General features: G+C 33.3%; 1 protein-coding gene across 2 annotated transcripts in view; it reads left to right on the plus strand.

The window, feature by feature from the left end:
• Positions 1–4,338: 4,338 nt before the first annotated feature.
• LOC114334050 (uncharacterized) overlaps positions 4,339–15,287 on the plus strand; it is a 35,261-nt gene continuing 24,312 nt past the window's right edge. Inside the window, exons 1-2 of one of the 2 annotated variants that reach the window (XM_028284053.2) lie at positions 4,339–4,493; positions 10,612–10,741. In XM_028284053.2, coding sequence (XP_028139854.2) covers positions 4,481–4,493; positions 10,612–10,741 — 143 coding nt within the window. In that variant the 5' untranslated portion in view covers positions 4,339–4,480. The remainder of the gene's footprint in view (positions 4,494–10,611; positions 10,742–15,287) is intronic. The other variant, XM_050662495.1, reaches the window with a different exon arrangement.

Consider the following 15,287-nt stretch of genomic DNA (forward strand, 5'->3'; position numbering starts at 1 on the left):
CACGAATTTTTTGGGTAACAGTTGATCCGGATGTCGATAAGATTGTTATAGACCAAGAACTTGAGGAATCAAATAACAGCGATTTTTGGCAAAACAAAACAATATTTTGTATTTTTTGGGTCATTTTAAGCAAAAAATATTTCTACAAGTTTTTTAGTAGGATGCACAGTTTTCGAGATAAACGCGGTTGAACTTTCAAAAAATCGAAAAACTGCAATTTTTAAACCCGAATAACTTTTGATTAAAAAATAAAATAGCAATTCTGCTTAGCGCCTTTGAAAGTTCAAGTCAAATTATGTCGGTTTTGATTATTTGCATTGCTAAAAATTTATTGTGTTATTGTTAAACAAAGCTACAAACAACTAGTGCGTGAGTGATGTTTCTATGATTTCTCATTTAAAATCGAACGAGTAGGTAGAATAGGTACTAGTGCAATCAAGACTATTTCTACGTTACATGCGTTAAAACACATGTAAAAGCACGGGAAACCCTACGTGTTTATAGCTTTGTTAAACAATAAAAAAATAAATTTTTACCAATGGAAATAATCAAAACCGATATAATTTGACTTAAACTTTTAAATGCGGTAAGCAGACTTGCTATTTTATTTTTTAATCAAAAGTTATTCGGGTTCAAAAATTGCAATTTTTCGATTTTTTTAAAGTTCAACCGCGTTTATCTCGAAAACTGTGCATCCTACGAAAAAACTTGTAGAAATATTTTTTACTTAAAATGGCCCAAAAAATACAAAATAGTGTTTTGTTTTGCCAAAAATCGCTGTTATTTGATTCCTCAAGTTCTTGGTCTATAACAATCTTATCGACATCCGGATCAACTGTTACCCAAAAAATTCGTGTTCTACGGGTCAAAATACATAAAAAAAACTTGAGTAAGTCCATCTGAATTAACGAGGCCGTTGTACCCCCCCTGGCGACAGGACTAATTGTCCTGTAATTGAGAATGAATAAATTATAATTGTTGATATATAAGACGTTTGTAGAAAAAATATTGTATGATATACGTGTTAAAAAGTATATTTTTAAGGCACTCATGTGAATTGCAGAATTCGCTTCAATCATTCTGCAAACTTTCACATGCGTGCCTTAAAATTGTACTTTTAACACTTATATCATAAATAACTATTAATGCTTACTATTTTCCAAAAAAAAAGAAGACTAGGAATTGTTCGGATTTGAACTCAAGACCTCTCGATCAGGGCCCAGAGCACGCCAAATAGAATTCTATTTTGCTGACGTCACAAAATAGAATTTCATATTGGGAGAATCGACGGTTGCTAGGCAACGTGACGTCACTAAAATAGAATTCTATTTGGCGTGCTGCCGCCTCTGTAGCCGAATGCTTTACCAATAACGCCACGAGCTCTCTGTTTATATAGTTTCTCGGACATAATGACAATTCACGGTAACAAACAGAACAAGTGAAGTATAATAAATATAAAAATGTTTTAATACTTATCTTACTCCCGAGGAAGACAAATCCAAAGACACAAAAATTATAATAAATATATTTACTAAAAACACTAATATATTCTTTTCACACCTTTTTTTTGCACTGATATAATATGTTACGGGCAATAACGTAAATCCGACCAATAACGTTAATAACCGGTCAATATCGACAATAGCCTGTTGAATTAGTCATTGTCGACAATGGCCGGATATTAACGTTATTGTCCATAGAAACTGGACATTGATGATAATTTTAAATTCTTGATAACATTTTCATCATTGCCCGGTCAATGTCAACAATGCCCGTTGTAAATCGGTCAATGTTGAAGTTTAGACTAAAAGATACTTTATGTTTAATATTTGCTTAATGCTAAAATTACTCGTAGTAAATTTATGTAAAAAGTGTTACAAAATGCCACGGTTCACTATCTTGTTAAAATAAAAATAACGATCCTACAAAAGCTATCTTATATAAAAAAATAATAGGACATCATACCTAATTTTATTTATTTATCAACATTGGCCATTTGCTTTTGGCCACTGTTATTATTGACCAGTTATTGATGAAAACTCTAATTTTAGGTTATTTTTTTACAACATTGCCCAATAGCTAGAGTTATTGTCGTTAATGGCCGGGCATTGTCGCTAATAACCAGGGGAAATGGTTATTCACGACAATGCCCGGTCTTTAACGTCAATGGCCAATTTACATCATTGTCCATAACATATACATAACTTAAAAGATTTAGCAACTAACGCCATACTGTCTGTATGCGCATGCGCGCCGAATAATAAAAATTCACTCCAAATCGCGCCTAAAGAAGTATAAATAACTTCAAAAATTGTACAAAACTGGAAAACCAAAAGTAGGTCCTCACCATTTTTTGGAATGTAGTGTCTACAATGTTGAGATTACACTATACATTAATCGCATCACTCGTACTATAATAGCTTTCAATAATTGCATTTTTCATTTGAATAAAAACAGTATTTATCTTTCTGCTCCGGCGCTAGGGTATAAGGTGCCCGTCTGCAAAATTAGCATAACGCCCTTCGGTTTTTTAAATTAGTATTTTGTATAACATCAGCAGGAAAAAAAGTTCATTTTGGCGTCCCCGAACAGGGGCGCTCGTCTGCAGTACATCATTGCAGGTCCGTTATCGCCGGCCGCATCCAAACATTCCGTATATGTATTTGGACCATAGGAGTTTTCTATTGGTTCGTTGCAGCACGCGGTAATATTTTAACCAATAGGCGGCGAGGTTCCAGATGCATATACGGAATGTTAGCGGTCCCAAATTCATATACGGAATGTTAAATATCGTACACCGAAAAAGATAAGTTTTTTTAGAGTCTTTTAAAAGGAGATTGATTTTAAAATACTTGTTACTGTATTATTAAATAAAAATAAAACAATTATAGTATTTTGAATGTTATTTGGTGCGAAATTCATATGCGGAATGTTAATTATTCGTAGACCAAAAAATGGGACTTTTTATTAATCAGTTAAAGGAGACTGATTTTAGAATACCTATTTTATTAATGTATTATTAAAGAAAAATAAAACAATGATTAGGTACCTATTTGGTGCGAAATTCATAAATGGGATGGTATAGATTTGAGAGACATATTTCTTTATTTGACTTTAAGGTTTCGCTTTCTCAGAATTTTTAATGACTTGCACGTGTTGTTAAGACGTTCTACACCTTCGGCAAAGAATGAAGGATTTGCATGAAATTTTAGTATGTTATAGTTTACTTCAAAAAACTAAGACTTGATTTTTTAAAAAATTTTTACCGTGCCGTTTAATTACTATTAAGGGTCAAAGTTAAGTTTTAACATCGGCTCTTATGGGAATTCTTAAAAAGTTAATAACTTTTGACCCAAATTAACGATTTTTAATTATTTGTGCTTAAATTAAAGGTTTTTTTGTAAGGAATAACATATTAAAAAATGAGGATTGTTTACCGTACCATTTATTTTTAATTTATTTATTATAATTAATTCCGTAATTTATTCCGTAATTTCCGTAATTTATTATAATTTATTTTTATAAAGTATTCAATACTAAAACATATGATTTGAGTATTCAGCTATAAATGCATTGTTACCAACTTTCGCTTGCATATAAGTTTCCCCCTCCCCTTTCCTCTGAAAGGCATACCCCGCAACGAAGGTGTTGAACGTCGTTAAGTATGTTTAGATCTGTTTCAGCTATTCAATGCAATTCTGTTGAAGTTTAGGGCTGTGTGCTATCAGACGAAAATAAATGTTAACTTGGTTATAACGTTTGCGATTGTGTTTTAAATATTATTTATTCTATAAAATATTGTATATTTACATAATGGATTTGCCAAAAAGTTTTAAATACATTGTAATCAATGAAAATATGTATTAAGTCGACATTAGAAATGAAGAAGACATGAATAAATGGCTAAATGAATACAAAAGTATTTATTTTTCAAGCTGGAGAGCTACACATACGAAAAAAAAACTATAATTGTTTTATTTTTATTTAATAATACAGTAACAAGTATTTTAAAATCAATCTCCTTTTAAAAGACTCTAAAAAAACTTATCTTTTTCGGTGTACGATATTTAACATTCCGTATATGAATTTGGGACCGACTAACATTCCGTATATGCATTTGGAACCTCGCCGCCTATTGGTTAAAATATTACTGCGTGCTGCAACGAACCAATAGAAAACTCCTATGGTCCAAATACATATACGGAATGTTTAGATGCTCGCCGGCCCTGACATCCTTAACTTTTGACGAGCAGTTTATAAAGCAATAATGGAATTTTTATTCAACCTTGACAATGAAATACAGCAGGTTTATATTAAACACCACATTAATCTTAATAAATTTTTTGAATCTTATAAAATTCGCTTCAAAAGCAAAGGTTAATACAGTTATTATTTTATTGTTAGATATAAATGACACAAATGTTAAAAGTCTATCAATAGTGTTAAAATACTGTTAAAACACGCAAAAGGATTTGAAAAAATGGATTTTAATGGTAAGCTTTTAGTAATAATATTCGTCTTCTTCTTCCTACTTTATAACTAGGCTCAATGCCTGTTTTACTTCGGTTTTTAGCCTCAATTGACATTGACCTGACCATCTTTTCCTCGGTCGTCCCAATGATCTTCTTTCATTTGGCGATTTGTCTCTTGCTATTCGTACTATTCTATTTTCTGTCATTCTTTCTATGTGTTGATTCCATTCTTTTTTTTCTTCTTTTGGTCCACATGTCTTGCTTCCGCTGTGTACGTCATTATCGGTCTTATTGATGATTTATATATCCTGGTTTTCGTTTCTATTGTGAGGTATTTGTTTCTCCAGATTGTGTTGTTGAGACATCCTGCTGCTCTGTTGGGTCTAGGACGTTTCATCGCCGCCGGTTCATTGCCGCCGTTTCGATGCCGCCAGTTCATCGCCGGCCGATTCATCGCCGGCCGATTCATCGCCAGTCAGTTAATCGTTAACTGATATATTTCCGAATTCTCTACCAATTTTCGACAGTTACATTTATTATTTATTTTTAGTATTAATTAGGAATTCTAGGTAATGCGAGATATGACCATTCCCGTTGCCATACTTAATATTTTGTTAAACTGTTAAACCTTTATAATATAAAATATAATTTAACACTACAAATTTAATATTATTTAGTATCAAATTTAGGGGAAGTAGAAATAGAACAGTGAATTAATATCATTCATTCTCTCTTTGCCTTATCCCTATGCGGGGTCGGCTTCCCTAATTGCATTTCTCCACACAATTCTATCTTGGGCCATATCAATGTTAATCCCCTTTACCAACATGTCCTGCCTTATCGTCTCCCCCCAGGTCTTTTTTGGTCTTCCTCTCCTACTCCTTCCAGGAGTCTGCACTTCAGCTATTCTTCGTATTGGGTGGTTAACGTCTCGACGTTGAACATGACCAAACCATCTTAACCTATGCTCTCTCATTTTGGCATCAATTGGTGCCACACCTAGACTTCCCCTAATATACTCATTTCTAATTTTATCCTTCTTTGTCACTCCACTCATAGATCTAAGCATTCTCATTTCCGCCACATGCATTCGCTGTTCCTCTTTCTTTTTCACTGCCCAACATTCAGTTCCGTACATCATAGCTGGTCTTATGGCTGTTTTATAGAATTTTCCCTTCAGCTTCATTGGAATTTTTCTGTAACACAACACACCACTCGCTTCTTTCCACTTCATCCATCCAGCCCTAATTCTACTGCATGCATCTCCATCTATTTCTCCATTACTCTGTGATACCGATCCTAGGTACTTAAAACTATTGCTTTTTACAATCATTTCACCATCCAAAGATACCATTTTATTTGTAGTAGCTCCATCTTTAAATTAACATTCCAAATACTCTGTTTTTGTCCTACTAAGTTTTAAACCTTTTTCTTCCAGAGCTTGTCTCCACTGTTCCAGTTTTTGTTCTAAGTCTCTTTCACTATTTCCTACTAACACGACATCATCAGCATACATTAAGCACCATGGAATGTTACCCTGTATTTTCGCTGTTATCTGGTCCAAAACTAATGAGAATAAATACAGACTAAGCACAGAACCTTGATGCAATCCTACTTTCACATGAAATTTATCAGTCTCTCCCACACCTGTCCTAACACTAGTCGTTACTCTCTCATACATATCCCTCACAATCTTTACATATTCACCAGGGACTCCTTTCTTATTGAGTGCCCACCACAGAATCTCTCGAGGAACTCTATCATATGCTTTCTCAAGATCAATGAATACCATGTGAGCGTTTCTTTCTTTACTCCTGTATTTTTCCATCAACTGCCTTATAATGAAAATTGCATCTGTTGTTGATCTACCCTGCATAAAACCAAATTGATTCTCGGATATTTCGGTCTCTTCACGTATCCATCTATCAATTACTCTTTCCCATATTTTCATGGTGTGGCTAAGCAGTTTTATAGCCCTGTAGTTTGTACATTGTTGTATATCTCCCTTGTTTTTGTAAACAGGTACCAGTATACTGCTTCTCCATTCGTCTGGCATTTGTCCAACTTCCATAATTCTATTAAATAGACCTGCTAGCCACCTTGTTCCTGTCCATATGCTCTCCATACTTCCCCAGGAATATCATCTGGTCCTACCGCTTTTCCTTTCTTTATTTTTTGAAGCGCTTGAGCCACTTCCTCGTTGGTTATTTTGGTGACCATTGCTGCTACTGTCTCCGTTGACTCTACAGGCTGTCTGTCAAATTCTTCATTTAATAAGCTGTCAAAGTACTTTCTCCATCTCTTTTTGACATCCCTTTCGTGAACTAGTATTTTATTATTTTCATCTCAGATACATCTAATCTGATTAAAATCTTTTGCTTTCTTTGCTCTCTGTTTGGCTATTTTATATATCTTCGTTTCGCCTTCCCTGGTATCAAGTTGATCGTATAGGTTTGAATACGCTTCTGCTTTAGCTTTTGCTACTGCTACTTTCGCTTCCTTTTTGGCGACCATATAGTTTTGAAGATCTATGTCCGATCTGGTTTCTTGCCACTTTTTATATAATTTTCTCTTCTCTTTTATTTTTCCTTGTACTTCATTTGACCACCACCAAGTCTCTTTATCCTCAAACTTATTTCCTGACGTTTTCCCAAGTATTTCAATAGCCGTCTCTCTAATAATATTGGCCATTTTTCTCCAAATTTTGTTAGGGCTTTCTTTCATATTCCAACATATTTTTTCTACTATTCTTTCCCTTAATAGACCTTCCTTCTCATCTTTTAGCATCCACCACTTGATTTTTTGTGGTCCTCTCCGATATTTTTGTTTAGTTTCGCTTTTTACTTCGATGTCCAGAACAAGCAGCTTATGTTGTTGGCTTACTGTCTCACTAACTATTACCTTGCAGTCCTTGCATTCACGTATGTCTTCTTTCCTTATCATGAAGTAGTCTATTTGGGATTGATGTTGTCCACTTTTGTAGGTAATAAGTTGAGTTTCTCTCTTTTTAAAGAATGTGTTAACAATCGCCATATCCAATGCTGTTGCTAATTCTAGTATGTCATCTCCAGCCTCATTTCTAGTTCCAAAGCCTAATCCCCCATGTATTGTTTCATATCCTGTCTTGGCTTGGCCCACATGTGCATTGAAATCACCTCCTATTATAACTTTCTCCTCCGCTGGGATATCACTCAGTACGTCTCCTAATTGATCATAGAAAGCTCTTCTTTCTTTCTCACCCAGACCTGTTTGAGGAGCATACACACACAACATTCAATACCTCTTTATCAATTACAAATTTCACTGACATCATTCTATCACTCGTTCTTACAACTTCTACTACGTTATCTTTCATTTCACTATCAGCAATTATACCAACTCCATTTCTAGTGTTACTACTCCCTACATACCACAATTTATATCCATCACCTAGTTCTTTCGCCCTTTGTCCTTTCCACCTAGTTTCTTGAATACAAGCAATTTGAACTCTTCTTCGTTTGAGCGCATCCACTAACTCCAGACTCTTACCTGTAAGACTACCAAGATTCCAAGACCCTATCCTGATTTTTCTAACCTGCAATGGTGTTACCCCTGAGATAGTCCTCACCCGGAGATCCGAATGGAGGCTCATTTTACTTCCGGAAAATTTTACCTCAGGAGATGCCACCATTTCAGTATAAGTTTTTATTTCGTTTGGAGGTCTTTTCATTATTATGGCCTGAAAAGATTTTTGGGTATTTGATGCCTGAATGCCTTTTCTATCAGCACCATACCTTGCCCTGTCCTGCACGTTTAGCCAATACACCACCAATGCAACCAAAGTGCAGTATTACCCCACACCCGCCTGCATTTTTCTGTATAGGCCAGGATCCCTACTGTAAGGACTGCCATATAAGCCAATGTATTGTTGCCCGTATCCCGCCACTAGGAGGCACGTACTTCATTCGGGATACCTGAGTAAATTAATATAATAATATTTTTTTATCTTTTTATTTGTCATAAGTTTTGAACTGAATTTAACGTCGTGTCGTGCCATCTCCCATAATACAAAATCAACTAACTAACTGGCGATGAAACGGCCGGCGATGAAACGGACGGCGATGAAATGGACTGGCGATGAACCGGCGGCATCGAAACGGCGGCGATGAACCGGCGGCGATGAAACGTCCCATTCCGTGCTCTGTTCGCCATGTTCACTTGTTTTTGTACTTCTTCTTCCACTTTCCCGTAGCTTGACAGTTTTATTCCCAAGTATTCCGTTTCCATCACTTGTTCTATTATTTTGTTATTTACGACCAGTTTACAACGTCTCGGTTCCGCTGATATTACTATCGATTTAGTTTTCTCTGTTGAGATCACCATGTTTGATATGAGCGCCGTGTCTTCGAATTCTTTAATTAATCTTTGTAGGTCGTCTTCATTTTCGGCTGTTATGATGGCGTCGTCGGCGTAGCAGATTATCTTTATTTCCGTTTCTCCCATTCTATATCCTCTTCTTTTTTAACTTTCTTTATGATTTCATCCATTATCAGATTAAATATTAATGGGCTCAGCGAATCTCCTTGTCTAATGCCAGTTTCATACTTGATAGGTTGCGATAGCTTTCCCTTACATCTTACCACAGCTATGTTATCTTTATACAGGGTGTCCCGGAAAATAGTGCGTTCCTCAAAGGTGTGGGTAGAATGCACCATTTAAAAGAAAACTTTCTTCAAAAAAATAAGATAATGTCTTTTACTAAAATTTACATTTGGCAACCCGGCATAGTTTTATTTATTTTGACATAGCGTAGATATTTAAAATTGTAAACACAAACAGTCATACCATAATTACCTGTAACCCGAGAATACATCGTATTGTTGTGATATTGTCATGATTTCGATCGCAAGGATCATGTAAATTACGTAATACCTATAGTGTATAATTAGTGCAAAATTTAGGTACACCAAGACGATTTACCTCGAAGTTTAAGGATTTGTAGATGTTTCAAAACAAAATATGTAAAGTGTTGTGTGCAGATAAAGCTTGTTTTACGAGAAATGGTGTTTGTGTGTTTTACTTTAATAATGCCAGAAGTATTAAATGGGATGTAATTATTAGTAATCATCTGATTGAACCACTCGAACTTACCAGAAGCTCAAATTTTTTGTAACATGTTCTACCGATAGATACTTCTTGAAGACGTAGCTTGATTGAGTTGATTGTAATAAAACAATTTCATGTACGTTAAAACACTATACAAACCTTATTTATTAGATATTTAATAAACACGAATATTATGCTGTTTTTCTATCACTGTTATCAGTCTTTTATCACTTTTATCAATACATAATATTATTATGCCTATTGGTCGATGATTCATGATAGTTGAATTCCAGTAAAATTATTTTTACACAGAAGAAGGAGAGCAGCGTTGCCGGCTTTATTTGCATTTCTGTGGACATTAATCAAATGCATTAAAATTAATAAATTATTTTTTTGAAAACTGTTGACTTTACAAAAAAATTTTATCAGACTTTTTTGCTCTAAATGGTGCACTTGGATCGTACTTTGAAGGAACGCACTATTTTCCGGGACACCCTGTATATATTCTCAATGGTTTTTATTAAATCCAGTGATATTCCCTTTTCATATAATAAATGTATCGCGTCCCGAATTCTCACTCTATCAAACGCTTTCTTCAAATCTATCAGGCACATATATGCTGGTTTGTTGTATTCCAGAGACTTTTCTTTTATTTGTCTTATTACAAAAACTGCATCCGTGCATGATCTTTCTGTCCGAAATCCTTGCTGTTCATATTGCAGAGTTATGCGTTCGTTTTATTTTTATCGCTATAATTCTTGTTGTCAATTTGAATGTTGTATTTAAAAGATTTATTGCTCTATAATTATTGGGGTATTTCTTATCTCCTTTCTTGAAGAACATTAGCATGATCGCTCTCCCCCGTCGCTTTTTAGTAATAATAACTTATAATATTGTATTCATCATCATCATCAATTAGCCGTGATTTGTCTATTGTTGAACATAGACTTCCTCCAAATATTTCCATCTTCTTCCTAAGTCGATGATTTAATATGTTTCTATCCGATGGAAAGATAATACTGTATTACAAATTAACAATTTAACGTTTTTTTAGACATTTCGTCGCAAGATTATGTGGATCTGTTACTTACAGAGGGTGGAAAAATAAGATGTGATAATACGAGTGAAGCTTTTAAAACACAAACAACACTACCTTCTTATTACGACAAACGCTTATTTAAAAGGTAAGAATTTATAAACAAACTCCTGAGCAAAACAATATACAGTATCAGTATGGACACAGTTTAATGCTTAAAAGATTTGGGTGTGCCCATGGAAAGCAGTAGGCAACTTCTGTCTTTATAGGATTTGGTTGAAGGCCCCATTTTTTAAAATACATATGTATTCTCTCTCTTCAATCCTGACCCTCCGGAGGGAGTATAGTGGTCGACGTGATGTCGTGCATTGTCCGTCTCCAAAGATCTCTGTCTCTGGTCATTTCTTTTAACTCATGCATAGGTCTTTTGCATATTCCTGTAATTTGATCGATCCATCTTGTTGGGGATCTTCCTCGTGATCTTCGGCCTTCCACCTTTCCTTGTATAATGAGCCTTTCTATGTTTTCTGTGTTTGCTCTCATAACATGTCCAAAGTATTTTAATTGTTGGAGATGGACTTTACTGGAGAGTCGTTGGCTAACTTTTAGCTCTCTTAAAATTGAATAATTTGTTCTATGGTCGGTCCAAGGAATTCGTAGCATTCGTCTCCAACAGAACATTTCAGTGATGTCTATCTTTCTTCTTTCCGAATTTCTCAGGGTCCAAGATTCACATCCGTAGGTCAGTATTGGGAATATTAAGCAGTTGATCAACCTCATCTTTAACGCTCTTGAAATTTGAGAGTCCTTCCATGTTGTAGTCATTTTTGCTGTGGCGACTTTTGCTAGATCACATCTACGTTTTATTTCTTCCTGTAGTGACGTTGTGTTTGTGATTAATGATCCCAGATATAAGTATGAGCTCACAACCTCAAACCGATCAATTGTGGTTATGTGTGGATGATTGTTATGTAGTCTATCCACTATCACGATCTTTGTCTTTGATATGTTTAATTGCAGACCAAATATTTGACTTTCGTTTTCAACTAGTCATATAAGATCAATCAGCTCTGCTTGACTATTTGCAAGAAGGGCTGTGTCATCTGCGAAACGTAGGTTGTTTATTTTATGACCATTTATTGAGATGCCTTTTTCCCATCCTTCAAGTGCTCTTCTCATAATATGCTCTCCATATATATTGAATAATTGTGGAGATAGTATATAGGGTGAGGCAGATAAAGGGCCTATTAGAAATATCTCTAGAACTAAAGTAAAAGAATCATGAAAATTGGAATACAGGGGTTTTGAGGGATGAAGTATTTAATGAAAATATTTTGGTCTCTTTGCTACCAGTGGCGTGCTGGAACTTGTCAAGCGGCCCTGTGATTTTGTATAAAAGCGGCCTCCCATCCTTATTTTACCTTCTATTATAAGGATGTTTTACTCGTTATTTATAAAATCAAATAAACAAAAATATAAATGATTTTGAAATCAAACATAAAACTTTGAATTCAATGATTTTTTTTAATTTGCTATATTTTTTTATTTAAGAATAAGCAATCTTACAAATAGTAAATGACATGTATGACAATATTGTATGTAGTAAGGCAGAAATCATAATTTCCTGAAAAAATATAATATGAATTTGATGTAATTAAGATAAAAGTAAAATAAAATTTTGAGAATTTTTCAGTTATGTGTTAAGTTGGAGTTTAGTAAATCAATTATACAAAAGAGTACAAATACAAGTACAGTGCAAATACTTTCATTTAACAATATTTAAAATGTTAATACAATACAATAATCTAAACAATATTTTATAATTTCCGCATTAAAGTAAATTTTTGAGCAAATTGCTCAAAAAGCTCATTAAAAGCTTCTTTTTTCTATAGCCATTAGCATACATGTTTCCAAGCGATCTTGTGTTAAAGTACTTCTTAACCGATTTTTTTATGTATTTGAACGTTGAAAAGCTTCTTTCGCAAGATACTTATGTCACTGAAAAAGTTAATAAATGCTTATAATATACTATTTAAATTTGGATAAGCACACTGAAGCAAAACAGCGTAACAGTAAGCTATACAATCTTTACACTTTTTAGTACCACATGGAGGTGAAGTTTTCACGATATCAACAACATTGTCATTTGTTACTTCATGTTCATTATCACTTAGATTAATAAATCCTTTATATTTTCTGTAGACTGAACATATTCATCATTAACTCGATCTTCTATAATTTCAGTATTTTGCAAAATCATATTTTTTAATACAATCGATTTATCAGCAAAATCCACGAATTCTTCTGTAATTGCAGTCCCAAGTCCCAGATATGGTAGGATAACAATTTCTGAATTTTTCAGTAAATGATTTAAATGCCGTTAAAGGTATACCATTTTTTATTGTATCAAAATTTCTAGGATGTAGAGTGATTATATCATCATAAAACGATTTGTCTTGATCAAATCGTTTTTTGATACTTCCAATAATTCGGTCAAAATTGCGCAAAACGTTTTTCCATTTTTTATTCTGCACAGTAGGTACATACATCATACATGTTTGAAGAAAATTTAACAACCATAAATATACTTGTAGGCACGAAATAAATATTATCTGTAGCAATCTATTTATGTATATAGTCTTATTCAATTATCTACTTAACTTGTATTTTACAATTAAAAAAAATTAATTTTTTTGAAATGTTTTTTAATAGATACTATTAACCAAATTAGCATTCGATTAGAAATTTAAAAAATATTTTTTTACTTATATCTAAAATTTTTTGTGAACCTCTTTGACCGGTCTCAAGAGGCCGCGGCCTCTCGGTGATTGCACCGATTCATTTATATGGCCAGCACGCCACTGTTTGCTACTTCCGGTTATACCGGAAGTTGATTGTAACTTCGTTTTTTTAAATGGGACACCCTGTATATTTTTACATTTTTGGATTATGCTCGATGTCTTCTTTCTTAAAATATGAGGTTTTGTATTATTATACAGGGTAGTTTAAAAGATAATTACAGTTTTTTATAAATTTTGTAGCAAACTTCACACCCTGTAGAATTGTACTGATTTGCTATTAAAAACTCCATTTATGTTCAAATGATTTTCAATATAGTCTATTATTATCAAGAATTATTAATATAGCGAAATGTTTAATTTTAGTATACAGGGTGGGTCGAAACTCGAAATGATCATTTTCTGAGTTTTCTTAAATAGAACACCCTGTATTTTAGTATTGTAATGAAATGATATTTTATAGTACTTTTTTATTTCTTAAGCATTCCCTATACCTAACTGCTTTAATTTGTAAGTTATTCGTAGTTCTTTAAGCCAAACATTAATTGCAACAAAAATTACGTGAGATTTTATTAGGATTGCCGTGAAAATATTCAATCATAAGTAATTTTTTGAAAATAAGTACATGTTAATCTAGAATGATCCTTAAATCATTAAAAACAAACCATAGACACTTAGATTATGAGAACGTTCATACTAATATGCAGATGCAGATTCTCAGTGACACTAACATTTAATTCATTTAAATCATTTACAATAGTTTTTGTTCGATCAGATTTCTCGTAATCTAAATGTCCAGTTCGTTGAAACCGCTCTAGTAAATTTTGAATAGTTTCTCTTTTTGGTTGTCATCTATCATGGAATTGCTGATGATAAATTCTTATTGCTAGTAGCACATTTTTATTTATTCTGCTATCCTGGAACAAAAAAACATCTGAATCAGTTCAACATTAGAAAAATTCATATTAGTAATGGTAGCAAAGCAACTGGAAATTCAAAACTAGTAGAATGTTTAAGCAAAGCCTATTTTAGTTTAAGCATATTTAGTGTCAAAGTCATAGCCAACTAGATAGAATATTTATTGTATGTTTTTATTAATATTAAACACACCAACAATCTTAACTACGTAGGTATTTTGATAATATATCAACCAGTATTAATAAATTAAGGGTCAGTCGAGATTAATATGTGTTTATTTTCGAAAAATTATTTATGATTAAATATTTTCACGGCAAACTTAATAAAATTTCACGCAATTTTTGTTGCAATTAATGTTTGGCTTAAAGAACTACGAATAACCTAGAAATTAAAGGAGTTAGGTATAGGGAATGCTTAAGAAATAAAAGTTAGGTACTATAAAATATCATTTTATTACAATACAAAAATACAGGGTGTTCCATTTAAGAAAACTCAGAAAATACTCATTCCGAGTTTCAACCAACCCTGTATACTAAAATTAAACATTTCGCTGTATTATTAATTTTTAATAATAATAGACTATATTAAGAATCACTTGAACATAAATGGAGTTTTTCATACAAAATCAGTACAATTCTACAGGGTGTGAAGTTTGCTACAAAATTTATAAAAAACTGTAATTATCTTTTAAACTACCCTGTATAATAATACAAAACCTCATATTTTAAGAAAGAAGACATCGAGCATAATCCAAAAATGTAAAAATATACAGGGTGTCCCATTTAAAAAAACGAAGTTACAATCAACTTCCGGTATAACCGGAAGTAGCAAAGAGACCAAAATATTTTCATTAAATAGTTCATACCTCAAAACCCCTGTATTCCAATTTTCATGATTCTCTTACCTTTAGTTCTCGAGATATTTCTAATAGGCCCTTTATCTGCCTCACCCTGTACATCCCTGTCTGACACCCCGTTC

Source organism: Diabrotica virgifera, chromosome 9 (assembly GCF_917563875.1).
Source record: "Diabrotica virgifera virgifera chromosome 9, PGI_DIABVI_V3a".
NCBI classification, from domain to species: domain Eukaryota; kingdom Metazoa; phylum Arthropoda; class Insecta; order Coleoptera; family Chrysomelidae; genus Diabrotica; species Diabrotica virgifera.